General features: G+C 42.7%; 1 protein-coding gene across 1 annotated transcript; it reads right to left on the bottom strand.

Annotated features, from left to right (window-relative positions):
* Positions 1–3,868: 3,868 nt before the first annotated feature.
* Positions 3,869–12,428, bottom strand: NPS (neuropeptide S). Its single transcript, XM_040438256.1, has 3 exons — positions 12,367–12,428; positions 12,169–12,247; positions 3,869–4,054 (listed from the first exon to the last, which is right to left on the bottom strand). Exons 1-3 carry the CDS (start codon positions 12,426–12,428, stop codon positions 3,869–3,871), a joined length of 327 nt encoding a protein of 108 aa, XP_040294190.1.
* Positions 12,429–18,637: the final 6,209 nt, after the last annotated feature.

The following is an 18,637-nucleotide window of genomic DNA, read 5'->3' as shown; positions in this document are numbered from 1 at the left end:
GAAGGAAGGCGCATCCACTTTCTGGGGATGTGCACCGAGGGGGCCCTGCTGCAGTGGCTGCTGCAGCACTGAGATGACACAAAACCTGTACCAGATACAAGGAGCTGGCAGAGGAAATGTCACTGGCTGGGGTTGGCAAGATGATCACCATGCGGTGACTGTGAAGTATTGCCACAGATGTGATGTGGACGCAATGCAGATGGCTGTTGACACCAGGGATGGACACAGCCCTGATGTTTAAGCCTTGATGCAGGCCAGGCCCAATGCAAACCAGTGTGGCAGATCACCCGCAACAGATGACTAGGCACATACCCAGGCCTAATGACCAGAGATGACCAAGAGCCAAATGAGGTGCTCGAGTCTAGTGATGGGGAATCAGCTGACACTGGGCTAATGCCCCTGATCATATGGGGGTGTACACTCCAGGTCCGTATGTCAGCTCCAATGAGTTTAGCTTGAGATGTGGTAGAGGAAATGCCAAAGTTTAGGCACCTGAGGATGGGAATGACCTTTACTTATGGCTGTGCATGGTTATGAGGGCCTCCAAATTGTAGGTGAGGCCTGTTACACTGTGAAACTGAGGCAACCTTCAAGTATCTGTGCAACAGGGTAGCACAGCCCCTTGGGCTGTTTCCATAACTCAGCCCACCCCTGGCAGCTGCTTAAATTGGTTATTCCAACCTCAGTTATAAAAAAACTAGGGTTTAGAATATGCCTTTAAGCCATTAGATGTTCCCATTTACCGATTTAGTGGGTAAATTATACCTTCACAATGGCGGGCCATGCTGTGCGAGGGCCTGCAGAATCAACTTACTTAGGTCACTGGGGCCTTGCAACACAGCTCTGTATAGCAAGTGTCTGGAAGCGCTGAAGGGCAGGAAAAACTTAGTTGGGGACACAGTGATAAACCAGTTCATTCATTTGCATGATCTGTGAAGGGTCTCAGAGGTTCGATCCCTGAAAATCCTAAAAGTGATTGCATATCCCAGCAACATTGTAAGATGGGATTAACCCATTAGGAAAGCTTGGCGGCTCTGTCTAATGCTCTGGAGCAAGGGTACTTTGGAGTATGGATGTTTGTGGACATTTGCCCCTATTGCTACTATACAAAACCTTCAACTCCCTACTTTATTGCTCTTTTAAGGGTTACCTTGCACTTTGATTTATGACGTTGTTTTCACTTTGTTTATGCTGTTTTTTATTGTTTAAAGAGGACTTTTCACCACTCCTGACATGCCTGTTTTAATAGCTACATGCATTCCCTATGTAATAACAATTCTGAACCATCTATTTTTATGGCTCTATGTTGTCCCATTCCTTTATTATTTTTACTAGAAGTTATGAATGAATTGCTAGCAGTCTGCAGTAAGGGTACAGAGGGGAGGTAACCAATTTGGGGGGGAGGGGCTGTACATGCAAAGACTCACTCTATCCAATCAATGCTGCCCTTTTCAGACTGTGCAGGTAATTCCCCCCCCACTGGTTACCACCCCTCTGTACCCTTACTGCAGACTGCTAGCAATTCATCCATAACTTCTAGCAGGAATTATAAAGGAATGACAAAACACAGAGCCATAGGAAAAAACAGACACAGTAACCCTTGACTGTCTGGTTAAGTTCTAGTAAAGTGATGGGTAATGCCATCAGTAATATTCCATAGTAGATTTTTATGTCCAGAACTAACGGAGAGATAATCTCCTTCACTGCATTTGCAATGTGTTCAATGTCCTCAGTGTAAGGAGGGGAAGTGGAGAGGAGGCAAATATTTGCGTGTCTAACAACTGTGTACGTTAAGTAGGAACCAGGACCCGTCTGAGTTAATTGATTGTAGCTACACGACCAGCTTCTCTAAAATGAATATAATTTCCCCAGATACCTGTAAAAATTAATCAATATATCCCAAGCGATTTGTTCCTGGTTAAATTGCTTCCAAGAAATTAGACCAAACGCTGTATAGAAATGGAGCTCGTTTTAACCTCCGTAAATATTTTTTTCCTGTTTTTATTTCCTTATATTTTTTAATTCAATGTTTCATTACATTTGAAGCATTTATAATGGTTACATGTTTGACAAGGCTGGTTTTGTCTAGGTGCCAATTTAATCATGGCTATGTGAAGATGTAGCAGAGCAGAGTTTGTCAATTGCACAGGGCTGAGTTTTGGTCTATTGACTTCTGGGTCATAGAGGAAAGGTACACAGTCGAGTCCCATTATTAGGACCTCCAGCTAATATTCAGAGTAACCACCGTGTGCAGCATGGACAGCAGCTAGATGGACTGGGAGTCCTGGCAGGTTGTCACAGTATCTCAAGGCATGCTGACTGCAGTGCATCTCATAGCTGCTGGAGGGGGCATGGGGGAGAATCCACAGAGTGAACACAACGATCGAGATGGTCCACCCGATGCTCAATTGTGGTCAAGTCTGGGGAATTAGGTGGCTAGGGTAGTACTTGGAAGTCTTGGTCATGCTCTTCCAACCAATGTTGGACATTTCTAGACGTGTAACATGTTGCATTGACTTGCTAGAAGATCCCAGCCACCCCAGGGAGGACAATCAGCATGTATGGGTGTATGTGATCTGCAAATATGGATTCCTAACTAAACCTGTTGAGAATGCCTTCAACATGGAGGAGTGGCCCAGTGAATGCTACGAAAACATTCTCCAGATCATAACGCTGCCACCACCAGCTTGTGTTCTTCCAGCAATGGTTGGGTGTTTGTTCCCTAATGTTTTTGCCTAATATTCCAACGTCCATCAAGAAGACAACCCTTTGCCAAAACGAGTATTTCTGCGCAGTTTAAGAAATACTGCCACCCTCGGTCCGAAAGCCAATAACCATCCCTTTCTCCAACTCTGATAAATCGCCCTTTTACCCTTGCCAACAATGAGGGCTATGTGTGCAGACAGCTTATCACACACCTTTTATACCCACCAAGCCAGCTCAGCACATGTGACTCCCTTCATGAGCTACACACTGCCGATGTCGAAAGTAGGAAGTGGTGATAACAATGGGACTCGACTGTGTATAAAGACAAATGTGTCATTGGTTTGGATTCATATGCCAAATGATTTTTTTTATTTCATAAAAATTATTGTAGAGTATGTGTTTTTGTTTTAAGATTCTTACGACGCTTTGTGTCATAAAATGACCCTCTATAAACACATGTAAACACTGTGAATCTTCGGTTTTTAATATAGGCTATAGACATAATAAAACATGACCAGAGCCTTTGTTGTTTGGCAGACTCGTGTCCATGTCATAATCTGTTCTCGTCTAATTTTTCCACTGGACTGTGAGTAAACCTATTGAGTTATCTTCAGGACTTTCGCATCAATGGCCTGTCCTGTGTACCTAGGTCATCATTGTGTAGTTGCTGGAGGTCTGACCTATGGGTCCACAACTGATCAGCCCAATGAGGAAGCTGTGGCACTCCTGGTAGTGTAGCCATTGTGCTCTCAGATCATGGTCAGTGGGTATTTTTTAATACTGGTGGACTGGTTAGACTTTTGCCATGGCATAAGTAAAAATAGCTTATTTTGAAGCTCATGTTTGAGGTCACCCTAGAGAGAAAATCAGAAGAGCTGTTCCCTAGAAAAATGAATTACTCTTTTTTTCCCCGCCATTTACTTTCTTGGCAGTCTGCATTCTGCTGACAGGACTTACAGATCTCACACTTACCAGTAGAGAAACTCCAGGAATAACATGTATGCAGTTTCCTGATATTATAGTCTAGGTGCCTCCAGACTGAGGCACCTTAACTCATTATTATCTCACCATAAAAGATACAAGTTTATTATTTTTTTTATACTTTTTGTATTCATAGAAAAAAAAAATCATGCGTCCCAGTGCCCTTTATGTGTACATTTGGTTAGGATTTTGCCCTTCTGAAAAAGTTTTTTTTAATTCCTAACCCTGATCCAACGCCGTTCCGAAAGGACCTCTTCATGAAAGACTTCTCTAGAAAGGGTTTGAGGAACGCCAGCTCTTCGCTGCGATCGGCTTCTATCAGGCAGCTGTTCAACAGGATGAGGCAGTAGTCTGATTTTCCAGATGACTGTAGGGCGAGATAAACAGTCACTCAATGAACAACCAGTGGCAGAGTAACACTTTAATCACCTCCAGGTCTCGCTGAACCTCACCAGCCACCCGTTCTATTCAGTAGATAGAGTAGATCATTCCTCCACTAGAAGAACCCACAAAAATGCTGGACCATTGGCCAAATTGCTGATGTCAGGTTAGGTTAGCAAGTATAGTCAACAGCAAGAGTGAAAGCATATAATGAAATATATGGCTGTCTAAGTCAGAAAGGTAAATATCCCCCCTATTCAAATTGGGGGAAAGGGGGGGGGGGGGGGGTGGACTCTACATCTGCCAAAATGCACTCCCTACTCCAGTCAAGGAGTGGTGCCATCTGAGTCAAATTAGTACCTTGCTTAATGCATGATGCACCCCTTAAAGCAACTGACATCAGTCCTTTGTCTACAGCAGATAGGGGTGGTGGTAGGGTGGAGGAGGGGGGTGGTCCTCTTGGAGAAGAAAAATGTCTCCCTTCTGGGGTGCTCCTTTACATTTATAACCCACTTTTGAAAATCCCCGTTTCTCTAATAATAAGCTGATCACAATTGTACCCCAGTGATCAATGGGGTCCTGCACGAAGTGTTTAATTCTCTGCAGCACCACCACAGGTGATATTACGTATTACACAATGTCCATTCAAATCAAAATGGGTTGCCTGTGTTTTGCTGGACAGGATAGGCCCTCCCAAGCTTGGCATTCTGGCCAACACATGGGGTGAACTCTCTATAAACTCAGAATTCCCTAACATGTATATATTTTGTAACTCCTTTAAAGGAGTTTGCCACCAGAGACATAAGTGGTATATTAAAAAGATTTGATGTACCGTACACGTGTGATAGGTGGAAGTCCCAGTCTACAGTATGTCAGCCAGGGGTCTATATAACCCCCCACACACAGTCTCAGGAGTTTTCAGGTCACTTCCTCCTACAACATCAGCACACTCCTCTCCCGCTGTGTGTCAGATCGAAACAGGTCTAGAAAAATGGTTAATTGGAAACTGCTATTATGGCTAAGCCTGATGGACAGTTTTCATGCTAATTATGCAACGATCTGGTTTTTACTTTGATTACATCTGCCCCCCCCCCCCCCTTCCCCCTCCTCTCCAATTACACAAAATTATTATACAGGACATTGCACTGGGACTTTTGCTTTAGTAGTGAACACTTAGGCAGAAACCAGGTTGCCCAGCATACATATAAATTATGCAGAAAATCTGCTGAGGACATTATTTGTTCTACTGTGTTTAGTAACACACTGGACTCATCAGTACAATAATTTCTGAATTTCTGAATTGGTTATAAAAGAAAAAGAGAAAAAGGAAAGTGCCAGAAAATACATGTGCACCATATTAGATATAGATTTTTGACTTGCCTGGGATGTACAAGGGAAATACTAAATGTCCGTGAAAGCGCAGTGTATGGGTGTAACTAGCAGGGGAGCTACACTCATAATGATGACTATGGATGATGAAAACACAAAGACTGCTACATTATAGGTTTAAGGCTGCATGCACACAAGTTTTTTTTTTTTAACGGCCATCACATGTACGTATTAAGAACAATGGTAGTCTATGGGGTTATTCACACAGCATTTTTTTTGACGGCCAGTGAATAACAGACGTCAAAAAATAGAACATGTCCGTTGTCACTGACTATAGGAATAAATTCACGCCACTCTTAAGTAATTTGCAAAATGAGATTTGGTTGTTTATTCAAGCCACCAATGGTTTTTTCAGTTTTACTGGGACAACTTTTCGGTCCCTCCCGGACCTTGTTCACGGCCTCGGGTATAGTGCTGACCGGAAGAGAGGTGGCGTTGTCACTGACTGACAGCCCCAATACAATTGAAATGGACCGTTTTTAGCGTCTGTTTCTAAAAAAGGCATCAGTAAAAAAAGTCCATTAAAAACTGACAGTTTATCCATTTTTAACGGACTTTTTTTTTACTGTTGTGTGCAAGTAGCCTTGCTATGCAGCTCCATGGTTATCACTGCTGTGTGCATTATCCCTCCTCTGCAATATTACTTCTAGCACTATCACTGTGTTCTATCCTGTTTTTATTACGCTTGCATGTGGCATCATATGTTTGTTTTTTGTCACACTGTATATGTGTATTATTTCTTTGCTTGGATATGAAGGTGTGCAGCTCTGTACTGTGACATCACTGTGTTTATTATCCCTGTACTGTGACATCAAAGTGTTTATTATCTCTGTACTGTGACATCAAAGTGTTTATTATCTCTGTACTGTGACATCAAAGTGTTTATTATCTCTGTACTGTGACATCACTGTGTTTATTATATCTGTACTGTGACATCACTGTGTTTATTATCCCTGTACTGTGACATCACTGCGTTTATTATCTCTGTACTGTGACATCACTGTGTTTACTATCCCTGTACTGTGACATTACTGTGTTTATTATCCCTGTACTGTGACATCACTGTGTTTATTATCCCTGTACTGTGACATCACTGTGTTTATTATCCCTGTACTGTGACATCACTGTGTTTATTTTCCCTGTACTGTGACATCACTGTGTTTATTTTCCCTGTACTGTGACATCAAAGTGTTTATTATCTCTGTACTGTGACATCAAAGTGTTTATTATATCTGTACTGTGACATCACAGTGTTTATTATCTCTGTACTGTGACATCAATGTGTTTATTATCCCTGTACTGTGACATCATTGTGTTTATTTTCCCTGTACTATGACATCACTGTGTTTATTATCCCTGTACTGTGACATCAAAGTGTTTATTATCTCTGTACTGTGACATCAATGTGTTTATTATCCCTGTACTGTGACATCATTGTGTTTATTTTCCCTGTACTATGACATCACTGTGTTTATTATCCCTGTACTGTGACATCACTGTGTTTATTATCCCTGTACTGTGACATCACAGTGTTTATTATCTCTGTACTGTGACATCATTGTGTTTATTATCCTTGTACTGTGACATCACTGTATTTATTATCTCTGTACTGTGACATCATCGTGTTTATTATCCCCATACTGTGACATCACTGTGTTTATTATCTCTTTACTGTGACATCACTGTGTTTATTATCCCTGCACTGTGACATCACTGTGATTATTATCTCTGTACTGTGACATCATAGTTTTTTATCCCTGTACTGTGACATCACTGTTTTTATTATCCCTGTACTGTGACATCACTGTGTTTATTATCCCTGTACTGTGACATCACATTGTTTATTAGCCCTGTACTGTGACATCACTGTGTTTATTATCCCTGTACTGTGACATCACTGTGTTTATTATCCCTGTACTGTGACATCACTGTGCTTATTATTTCTGTACTGTGACATCACTGTGTTTATTATCCCTGTACTGTGACATTGCTGTGTTTATTATCTCTGTACTGTGACATCACTGTGTTTATTATCCCTGTACTGTGACATCACAGTGTTTATTATCTCTGTACTGTGACATCACTGTGTTTATTATCTCTGTACTGTGACATCACTGTGTTTATTATCCCTGTACTGTGACATCACAGTGTTTATTAATCTCTGTACTGTGACATCACTGTGCTTATTATCCCTGTACTGTGACATCACTGTGCTTATTATTTCTGTACTGTGACATCACTGTGTTTATTATCCCTGTACTGTGACATCACTGTGTTTATTATCCCTGTACTGTGACATCACTGTGCTTATTATTTCTGTACTGTGACATCACTGTGTTTATTATCTCTGTACTGTGACATCACTGTGTACCAAAATAATCATAATGTTTTCATGTTCTGAACTACCTGCTGAATATGGCCATGGTGGAAAGGGCTCCCAATCCAAGTTTTGTAAGCAATGTTACTATTTATGCCCCTGGGCTGTGAGATGTATGTAGTCCGCATCTACTTACCATTGACATGAACACAAAGATCACCTACTTAATCAACAAGAACTGGGAATACACAAGCACTCAGCAATTATCAGCATGATTCAGCTCCTCATGTTCCCATAAGCCTCCTGATCTATAGCAGGGGCGGGCTGTATGTGGACTGGACCTTCTACAAGAGGAAATGGCTGACTAGAAAGCATTGCATCCAACTCATGAAAAACCCTAGCGAAGGTATAATACTCATGGACACAAACGTAATTTCTTTCCGTGTCCGTTCAGGTTTTTTTGCGGACCGTATGCGGAACAATTCATTTCAATGGGTCCGCAAAAAAAACAACTGAATTTACTCGTGTACATTCCGTTTCCGTATGTCCATTCTGCAAAACAATAGAACATGTCCTATTATTGTCCGCATTACGGATATGGATAGGACTGTTCTATCAGGGGCCAGCTGTTCCGCAAAATACAGAATGCAAACGAACGTCATCCGTATTTTTTGCAGATCCGTGTTTTGCGGACTGTAAAATACATACAGCAGCCGTGTGCATAAGCCCTAAATGTGTATCCGCATAGACACCTGACATCCATGGCGTATATATAGCATTATAGATGAGATAATGGACAAATAGAAGAGAGTAGCCGGATACAGCTGTGTGACCGCCGCATGTCTGCTGTGTTCTACCATGCACTGCAGAAAATTATATGCAAACACTAATCTTACCAAAGTGGTTGTAATTAATTGTATCAGGAGTAATGAGGCCGACGGCGGCATTTATAACCTTCCGTTATGTAGATCCCCTCCCTTCACGTACAGCAGAGCCCTGATATGTATCTACCATTGTAGCCATAACTAAGGGCTCATGCACATGACCGTTTGTATTTTGCAGTCCGCAAAACACGGATAAGTGTTGCATCCGTCTTTTTGCAGATCCATTGTAACAATGCCTGTCCTTGTCCCAAAACGGACAAGAATAGGACATGTTCTTTTTTTTTTTTTTGCAGAACAGACATACAGACACGGTATGCACACAGAGTAATTTCCGTTGTTTGTTAGCAGAGGTATGGCGGAACTGAATTTGCCCTCAAACACTCCAGTTAGGATACTGTGGTGTGGTATGTGTGGTTTTTTTCCCCATAGGACTACAGCTTTATCTTAGTACAACCATCTCACCTCTGCTGCTTCTGTAAATGAAGATTTTCGAAAGTGGCACCATAAACTTTCTAGAGCTAAAAGATGCAGAGAATAATTCATATTTTCATACTTCACCTTTTTTCCCCATGTAAATCATGGAAGTACTAACCCTGCAAGTATATGGCTAATATCACTCACATACAGTCAGGTCCATAAATATTGGGACATCGACACAATTCTAACATTTTTGGCTCTATACACCACCACAATGGATTTGAAATGAAACGGACAAGATGTGCTTTATCTGCAGACTGTCAGCTTTAATTTGAGGGTATTTACATCCAAATCAGGTGAACGGTGCAGGAATTACAGCAGTTTGCATATGTGCCTCCCACTTGTCAAGGGACCAAAAGTAATGGGACAGAATAATAATCATAAATCAAACTTTCACTTTTTAATACTTGGTTGCAAATCCTTTGCAGTCAATTACAGCCTGAAGTCTGGAACGCATAGACATCACCAGACGCTGGGTTTCATCCCTGGTGATGCTCTGCCAGGCCTCTACTGCAACTGTCTTCAGTTCCTGCTTGTTCTTGGGGCATTTTCCCTTCTGTTTTGTCTTCAGCAAGTGAAATGCATGCTCAATCGGATTCAGGTCAGGTGATTGACTTGGCCATTGCATAACATTCCACTTCTTTCCCTTAAAAAACTCTTTAGTTGCTTTTGCAGTATGCTTTGGGTCATTGTCCATCTGCACTGTGAAGCGCCGTCCAATGAGATCTGAAGCATTTGGCTGAATATGAGCAGATAATATTGCCTGAAACACTTCAGAATTCATCCTGCTGCTTTTGTCAGCAGTCACATCATCAATAAATACAAGAGAACCAGTACCATTGGCAGCCATACATGCCCACGCCATGAAACTATCACCACCATGCTTCACTGATGAGGTGGTATGCTTAGGATCATGAGCAGTTCCTTTCCTTCTCCATACTCTTCTCTTCCCGTCACTCTGGTACAAGTTGATCTTGGTCTTCTCTGTCCATAGGATGTTGTTCCAGAACTGTGAAGGCTTTTTTAGATGTCGTTTGGCAAACTCTAATCTGGCCTTCCTGTTTTTGAGGCTCACCAATGGTTTACATCTTGTGGTGAACCCTCTGTATTCACTCTGGTGAAGTCTTCTCTTAAATGTTGACTTTGACACACATACACCTACCTCCTGGAGAGTGTTCTTGATCTGGCCAACTGTTGCGAAGGGTGTTTTCTCCTTACCAGGGAAAGAATTCTTCGGTCATCCACCACAGTTGTTTTCCATGATCTTCCTGGTCTTTTGGTGTTGCTGAGCTCACCGGTGCGTTCCTTCTTTTTAAGAATGTTCCAAACAGTTGTTTTGGCCGCGCCTAATGTTTTTGCTATCTCTCTGATGGGTTTGTTGTGTTTTTTCAGCCTAATGATGGCTTGCTTCACTGATAGTGACAGCTCTTTGGATCTCATCTTGAGAGTTGACAGCAACAGATTCCAAATGCAAATAGCACACTTGAAATGAACTCTGGACCTTTTATCTGCTCCTTGTAATTGGGATAATGAGGGAATAACACACACCTGGCCATGGGACAGCTGAGAAGCCAATTGTCCCATTACTTTTGGCCCCTTAACAAGTGGGAGGCACATATGCAAACTGTTGTAATTCCTGCACCGTTCACCTGATTTGGATGTAAATACCCTCAAATTAAAGCTGACAGTCTGCAGGTAAAGCACATCTTGTTTGTTTCATTTAAAATCCATTGTGGTGGTGTATAGAGCAAAAAATGTTATTATTGTGTCGATGTCCCAATATTTATGGACCTGACTGTATATGGATGGGAATGTCTCTGGAGGGTCTCCACAGCGGAGATATGGTGAGATAAGAATCATAGACGGTGGGGATGTTTCTGTCGGTCATACCATTGAAGGACATTACTGTCCTGCTGTCCCTAGCCTGACTTGGCTGATAACTGTGACAATAGACTGAATTCCACTGGACAGCACAGCGGAGGTAGATGCACTAAGACGCTGGTCACACATTTTAGATAGTTGTCGGCTAAACAGTTGAACAGACAGCAATCTTACAACCCTGTACACATCCACACTTAGCTCGGCCAAGTGTGCATGTGTTTTCAATTGTAAAACAGGAGAAATTTGGCGCTGGTCAATTGCAGAATATAACCCTGAGAACAAACAGATTGGGCATGTTGAAATCCAACTCTCAGGAGGTGCCCATACATGTTAGGGTCACTTTTCTATGGGAGCGCTGCACTCGGCAGTTTCATAGTAGTGAATGGAGGGGTGGTCAGGGATGTGCATTACTGCTTCATTCTCATTTGTCAGTTTGGCAGCACTTGCACCCCCCGACCCATTCTCCTGATCTCTGGGGGGGTCCCAGCAGTCAGACCCCCAGCGATCAAACAAATACCCTATCCAGTGTATAGGGGATAAGTGTTATTAGTGCCACAGTCCCATTAAAGAGGTTGATTAAGATCCCCATAACTTAGTCTCTCTGTACTGCCGCTAAACCTCATTCACTTAAAGGGGTTTTCCCCATTTTTTTTAATGGTCCTCCCCCTTCATGTAATAAAGCACTTTGATAACGTTAACATTGATAATGTTGAAAATATTCTACCGGGAACATGATCCTAACCTGGTTACAACCCAGGATGTACACGGGTTGCGCCTGCTCAGTCAGGCTGCCTCGGCCACTGGCTGCTCATAACGTCTGAGGCTGCCTGACTGCACAGACGCAACCTGTGTACATCCGGGGTTGTAACCTGGCTAGCATGACGTGCTAAATGTACGGCACGTGATCCAGGAAGTGCCCGCAACGTAATTACTAATGGGAGCGCAGGCAGCGCAGTGCTTGCCCGCTAGAATATTTTTAACATTATGACTGTTAAAGTGCATAATCACATGAAGGGGGGGACCATTAAAAATTACGGATAACCCCTTTAATGAGCTCGAGCTGCAGTACCACCCACAGACAATATTGCGCTGTTTCTGAAAAATTAAAATCCATAAACATTAATATCAAATAGGAACAGATCTGTAACTCACAGTCAGGGACATTCCAGGCTGATACCAGAGGTGCGTGGTGGAAATCCAGAAGATGAATACAACGTGAAGTTTGGAAACACTGCAGCAAAATAGAAAGAAATAGTGAATACCTGGGAGCTCCCATAGAGCTGTATGGATGTACGCTCCACGGACCGACCGTACCTGTTAGGCTGCAGTCCTTCCATTGTGGCAACGTACCTTGGAGTCTCCTGAGTTTCCCTCACATCTGGAGGTCGTTTTATACTCTCTTCCTGAGTCATGGAGACGCCTGTCTAATTGATGTGGGGTGGCCTTTAATGAATGTTAAAAGGGGGGAGTGGAAGATAGAAGATGACTTTTCTCTTCTTGACTTGTGTAAACTTATGGCCTTTTGGAAAAAAGCTTCCGACGGATCTCCTTCAAACCATCAAGACCTTGAGAAATGAGAAATTTTCTTCTAAAGTTTTGAACAATTCCAAGACATGACAGCGCTGACCACATTGACCATTGGAAATGTTAATGAGTTTTACCGCCGTGTTCCTTGTATCTTTGATGTCAGAGGCATAACTTGGAGCTCTTAAGCCCCAGTGCAAAATCTATTCCAGGCCCCCCACCTACAATGTGCCATTTATACTGGTATCATCTAATGTGATAGAGGAACCTTTCATCCACCTTCCAGGACTTGGGCACCACTGCCACTTGCACCTTCTTCAGCTACATCTCAGTGGCGCATTGCAACCAACCAGTTTCCAGCTCTCATTTTCCAAGAGCCCCCTTTTAATTGAAAGGTGGAACCTAATTGGCATGCAACGGTTTTTGTCCGCCAACGGCCGGCATTTGCGCCGGATCAGGCAGCTGGATCTGCCAAGCAGAGATGTGAACACAGCCTTTGCATTGCTGTGGCTGCCCTGACAACAGAATAGCATTTCTAGAGACTGTTCACCATCAGAAGTTTAAAAGACATTTAAGTTGCATGCTCGGGGCATCTGTCACAATATGTGCTGAATTATACCGTCATCTCATCATACGTTAACTTATTATTAAATTGCACCACCCGCCTCAGCGTTATTGTTGCATGTTACCAGCACGCAGACACCACATGCATTACATTACAATGTGCATGCAATGATATACTCCACCGTTTCCTGCAAGTGAGTGCACGCTATGGGGTCATTAAACCGTGCAATACAGATACATGGTAATGGTCAACTACGTATGCAGCGTCCCACATATGTGTGTAAATGGGACACTTCAAACATCTTAATATATATATGTGTTTATTTGCATTGTATGGTATTTCCTTTTATCAGACTGGCAATGTCATTTGCACCCATTTGCCCCTAGGTGGCGCTGCACCATATAATACATATAGCTTGGGTGTGTCTAGACAGGAAGTTCGTTAGTTGGAGTCTGAGTTGGAGTGTGAGAGAAAGGGAAGCAAGTTCATGGAAGAGAGGAACAGGCATCGTCCACCATGTAGTCTGCTACTTCTACTCCTTGGTCATGGCCAGGCTAAGGGAATACACCTAACATTTATCTACAGCAGCAAAGCACAAGACAGTAAGTCTATGTCTGGATATGGAGAGAGACTAGTGAGAGTAAAAGCTAAACTCAGCTCATGGACCTCATTAGCACAAGTGCCTGAGAGCAACTTTCCGAGTGCCAGGACACAAATGGACAGTTAGTGCGCAGAATTGTCCTTATCCATTACACAAGCCTTCCGGGTCATAGTGGCAAAACCTAAACCTATTTAGAAGAGTATCCTGCATATTATGCGGCAAAAGTGTTTGTCTGCCGCGAGGAGGGCGCCTTTATTGGATAACTCAAAATATACAGTAAGCAAATGTCATATTCAGTACCAGAGTGCAAGAGTTGGAACTTAAAGTAAATTTTCAGTTTGCCTGTAAAGTATCAGCATTAGAAGAATCCCTCCATTGACAACTGCCACTACCTGATAATAGGATTACCAGTGAACTTATTATTACTCATGTTATACAAAACACTTTCCATTGGTGAACTGTACCAACTGTCCAGAGCCAACTGATTTAGTAAATGTTTAACTGGTTTGCCACAACCGACTCCTCATTCTTACTACTACTCTCAACATCTGCACTTAATGGTGCTGGCGTCACGAACCGGGGGCCCAGCCGCAAAAGCACCTTACACCCATTACCTTCAAGGGCACCTCAACTTCCATCTGGCTGGTGTTCCCTGTAACCGAGAGTGCCCCGGAGGATTTTGTGCTGTCTTCCCACCCACTGTACGCCAGCCCAGGGAGGCATCTCCTAACCGTGAGTACATGAACTATTGCACCCATCGGCCCACCGTGAGCCTCACGTACAGGTCAAAGACACCTTGTTGGGCAGTCGACGGTCAGGTTATACTGATAGTCCACATCAGTTTTCAACCTTTTTACATGCCGAGAAGGACTGCTGGAAGATGCCGGTTTCTCCTAATCAGATATAGTACCTAGTCTCTATACTCCTGATTTATGGAAATAAGTTATAGCAAGAGGTGCGGTTTTAGTAATTCTGTCAGGTTGAGCGTGTGACAACAGGACTGGCATCCCCCGGGTTATAACATATCTTGTGTAAATTATCGCATTTCAGTTCATATACTTTTGTTCCATGCAGGATTTCGACAAGTGTCATATCCCAGGCTGAATACCTTTGTGGGTGGATAATGAGGATCCCGGAGATGACGGATACCTCCCACAAAGTGTTTAAGGCTGTCATGTCTGGTGGTGCAGTCCCTGCACGTATAGCATAGCCCGGGCTAAGCAGCTGCCTGTAAAAATCCTATGGGGAATCTGTGATAATACCAAATTGCTTGTCATTTCTCAGATACGGTACCATCTCAGGAGATGTCTCAGGATATCTCTATCTGTACATTTCCCTTTACGTAATTTGCCAGAATACAATTTGCATTCATTCACTTAATTTGCATATAGGTTGAATGAAGATTGTGATTGTATTAAAGGGAATGCGTCACCAGGGAATTCACTATTAAACCAGAAGCAGTGTCTTGTAGGGCTAGCTCAGCTGAATATAATGATACCTTTCACTTAGCGATATGTAAAAGCATTCTTAATCCATATGCAAATGAGCTTCTAAGTGCACAGAGGGCGGGCCCAGAGCCCTCTGTGCACATGTTCTCCTGTGGTGACCATAGTGCAGCCATGTGGCCAAAAGCTGCACTGACGTGGGGTCGTGGGTTTTCAAACATTATTAATAGCTACACAGTTTTGCGGAGAAAAAACTCGTCAGAACCCAGCCTAATAATTGTGCAAGTAGGAAGAGTGCACTTATTATTATTTTTTTCACCTGACATCTGAATTTACTCACGTTTCTTACGTTCTCTTACGTGCAGTTTTGTGTAACGGCGCACCTTTCTGCCCTTTGGGGAACACTCCAGTTCTGGGATTCTCATGCCTGATGACGGTTGAGGTGCCCTTGGTGTTGCAGTTGCCAGTTTGTGACCCCAACACTTTGCAGTGTAGTAGTACGGCAGGAAGTGATGATGAGGCAGTAGTGCAGCAGAACAGTTCGTTAATGAAGAATGCAAATGCAAAAAGATCAGGACAGTTCTTAGGATGCAAAGGACTGGCAAATGGTACACAAAATGCACTTTCCATAGATGTTACAGGTTCTGGCTGCATAGGTGGTTGAAAGGGTGAAAAACCAAAGTGTTTCCTTAAGGTAGTCTTCTGTACTCTGCACTTTACTAGCTGACTCTGACATAAGCATCCAGGCATGCAGTGTGCACTTTAGGAAATGCTATGCAACAAGCATGGCGGTTCTCCCTAACGGCAGGCAAAAATTCGGCTCTTTTTTTGAACAGGTTGTCCACAATGTCCACCCTGGGATATGGATATTTCTTTCACAGGTGCGAAATCTGTGTAACTATATATTCAGGCGCCAGAGACCATTCCTGAACACATGTGCCATAAAGTCAAAAACTCCTTTTCAGACGAGTTATCTCTACTGGGTTTTCAAGACACCCCCTTCTTACATGTGGCCTACTCTTGCAGTTGATCTCTCTGAAACAGCTCTGGATTGATCCAGATGGATTTTATTATGTTAACCTCTTCCTGCCCATAACAGTACACAAGGACATCCTGTCAGATTTACTACGTCATAGATTGCAATACAGAAGTATTGCAGTGTATTGGATAAGTGATCAGAGGGTTATAGGTTTAAGTGGTTTGAAAATTAGAGAAAACATTAAAGGAAAAATAAAAACTGCCGTTTGTTCCTTTACAAAGGCCTTTTCCTCTACATAATTGGTATTACCACATTCATAGTGACTCAATAAAATAGACAAATAATTTATCCCATAAGGCGAACTAAATAAAATAAAATTTAAAAAAAATGTATGCTTTTTGTTACATAACATAGTAACATGGTAACATGGTTTATAAGGCTAAAAAAAGACATCTGTCCATCTACTGTAGTTCGGCCTGTTATCCTGCAAGTTGGTCCAGAGGAAGGCAAAAAAAAACAACTCTGTGAGGTAGAAGCCAATTTTTTCACTTTAAGGCCTCTTTCACACGGGCATTGCGGGACAATGTGCGGGTGCGTTGCGGGAACACCCGCGATTTTTCCGAACGAGTCCAAAACGTTGTAATGCTATTTGCACTCGCATGAGAAAAATCGCGCGTGTTTGGTACCCAAACCCGAACTTCTTTACAGAAGTTCGGGCTTGGGATCGGTGTTCTGTAGATTGTATTATTTTCCCTTATAACATGGTTATAAGGGAAAATAATAGCATTCTGAAAACAGAATGCATAGTACAATAGCGCTGGAGGGGTTAAAAAAATAAAAATAAAATTTAACTCACCTTAATCCACTTGCTGGCGCTGCCGGCATCTCGTCTGTCTCCTTCTGTGCTGAACAGGACCTTTGGTGAGCATTCATTCCAGGACCTTTGATGACATCACTCCGGTCATCACATGATCCATCACCATGGTAAAAGATCATGTGACGTACCATGTGATGACCGGAGTGACGTCATCAAAGGTCCTGTAACTGTACTTAATGCTCACCATAGGTCCTATTCAACAAAGGAGACAGAAGCAGATGCCGGGCTACGCGATCAAGTGGACTAAGGTGAGTTACATTTTTTTTTTTTTTTAACCCCTCCAGCGCTGTTTTACTATGCATTATGTATTAAGAATGCTATTATTTTCCCTTATAACCATGTTATAAGGGAAAATAATAATGATCGGGTCTCCATCCCGATCGTCTCCTAGCAGCCGTGCGTGAAAATCGCACTGCATCCGCACTTGCTTGCGGATGCTTGCGATTTTCACGCAACCCCATTCACTTCTAAGGGGCCTGCGTTGCGTGAAAAACGCACAAAGAGGAGCATGCTGCGATTTTCACGCAACGCACAAGTGATGCGTGAAAATCACCGCTCATGTGAACAGCCCCATAGAAATGAATGAGTTGGTATTCAGTGCGGGTGCAATGCGTTCACCTCCCGCATCGCATCCGCGCGGAATACTCGCCCGTGTGAAAGGTGCCTTAGGGGGAAAAAATTCCTTCCCAACACCAATCAGATAATCAGAATAACTCCCTGGATCAATGATACATCTCTAGTAACTATAGCCTGTAATATTATTACGCTCCAGAAATACATCCAGGCCCCTCTTGAATTCCTTTATTGTACTCACCATCACCACCTCCTCAGGCAGAGAGTTCCATAGTCTCACTGCTCTTACCGTAAAGAATCCTCTTCTATGTTTGTGTACAAACCTTCTTCCCTCCAGACGCAGAGGATGTCCCCTCGTCACAGTCACAGTCCTGGGGATAAATAGATGATGGGATAGATCTCTGTACTGACCCCTGATATATTTATACATAGTAATTAGATCTCCCCTCAGTCGTCTTTTTTCTAAAGTGAATAACCATAATTTTGATAATCTTTCAGGGTACTGTAGTCCCCCCATTCCAGTTATTACTTTAGTTGCCTTCCTCTGAACCCTCTCCAGCTCTTCTATGTCTGCCTTGTTTACAGGAGCCCAGAACTGTACACAGTACTCCATGTGTGGTCTGACTAGTGATTTGTAAAGTGGTAGGACTATGTTCTTATCACGGGCATCTATGCCCCTTCTGATGCAACCCATTATCTTATTGGCCTTGGCAGCAGCTGCCTGACACTGTTTTTTGCAGCTTAGTTTGCTGTTTATTAAAATTCCTAGATCCTTTTCCATGTCAGTGTTACCGAGTGTTTTATCATTTAGTATGTACGGGTGACTTGCATTATTCCTTCCCATGTGCATAACCTTACATTTGTCAGTGTTATACTTCATCTGCCACTTCTCTGCCCAAGCCTCCAATCTATCCATATCCATATGTAGCAGTATACTGTCCTCTGTAATATATATATACAGTATACTGCCCTCTGTAGCATATATATACAGTATACTGTCCTCTGTAATATATATATATACAGTATACTGTCCTCTGTAATATATATATATACAGTA

This window comes from Bufo bufo, chromosome 6 (assembly GCF_905171765.1).
Source record: "Bufo bufo chromosome 6, aBufBuf1.1, whole genome shotgun sequence".
Classification (NCBI taxonomy): domain Eukaryota; kingdom Metazoa; phylum Chordata; class Amphibia; order Anura; family Bufonidae; genus Bufo; species Bufo bufo.
Note: the sequence above shows the minus strand (reverse complement) of the source record. Positions and strands in the feature narration are given on the sequence as shown.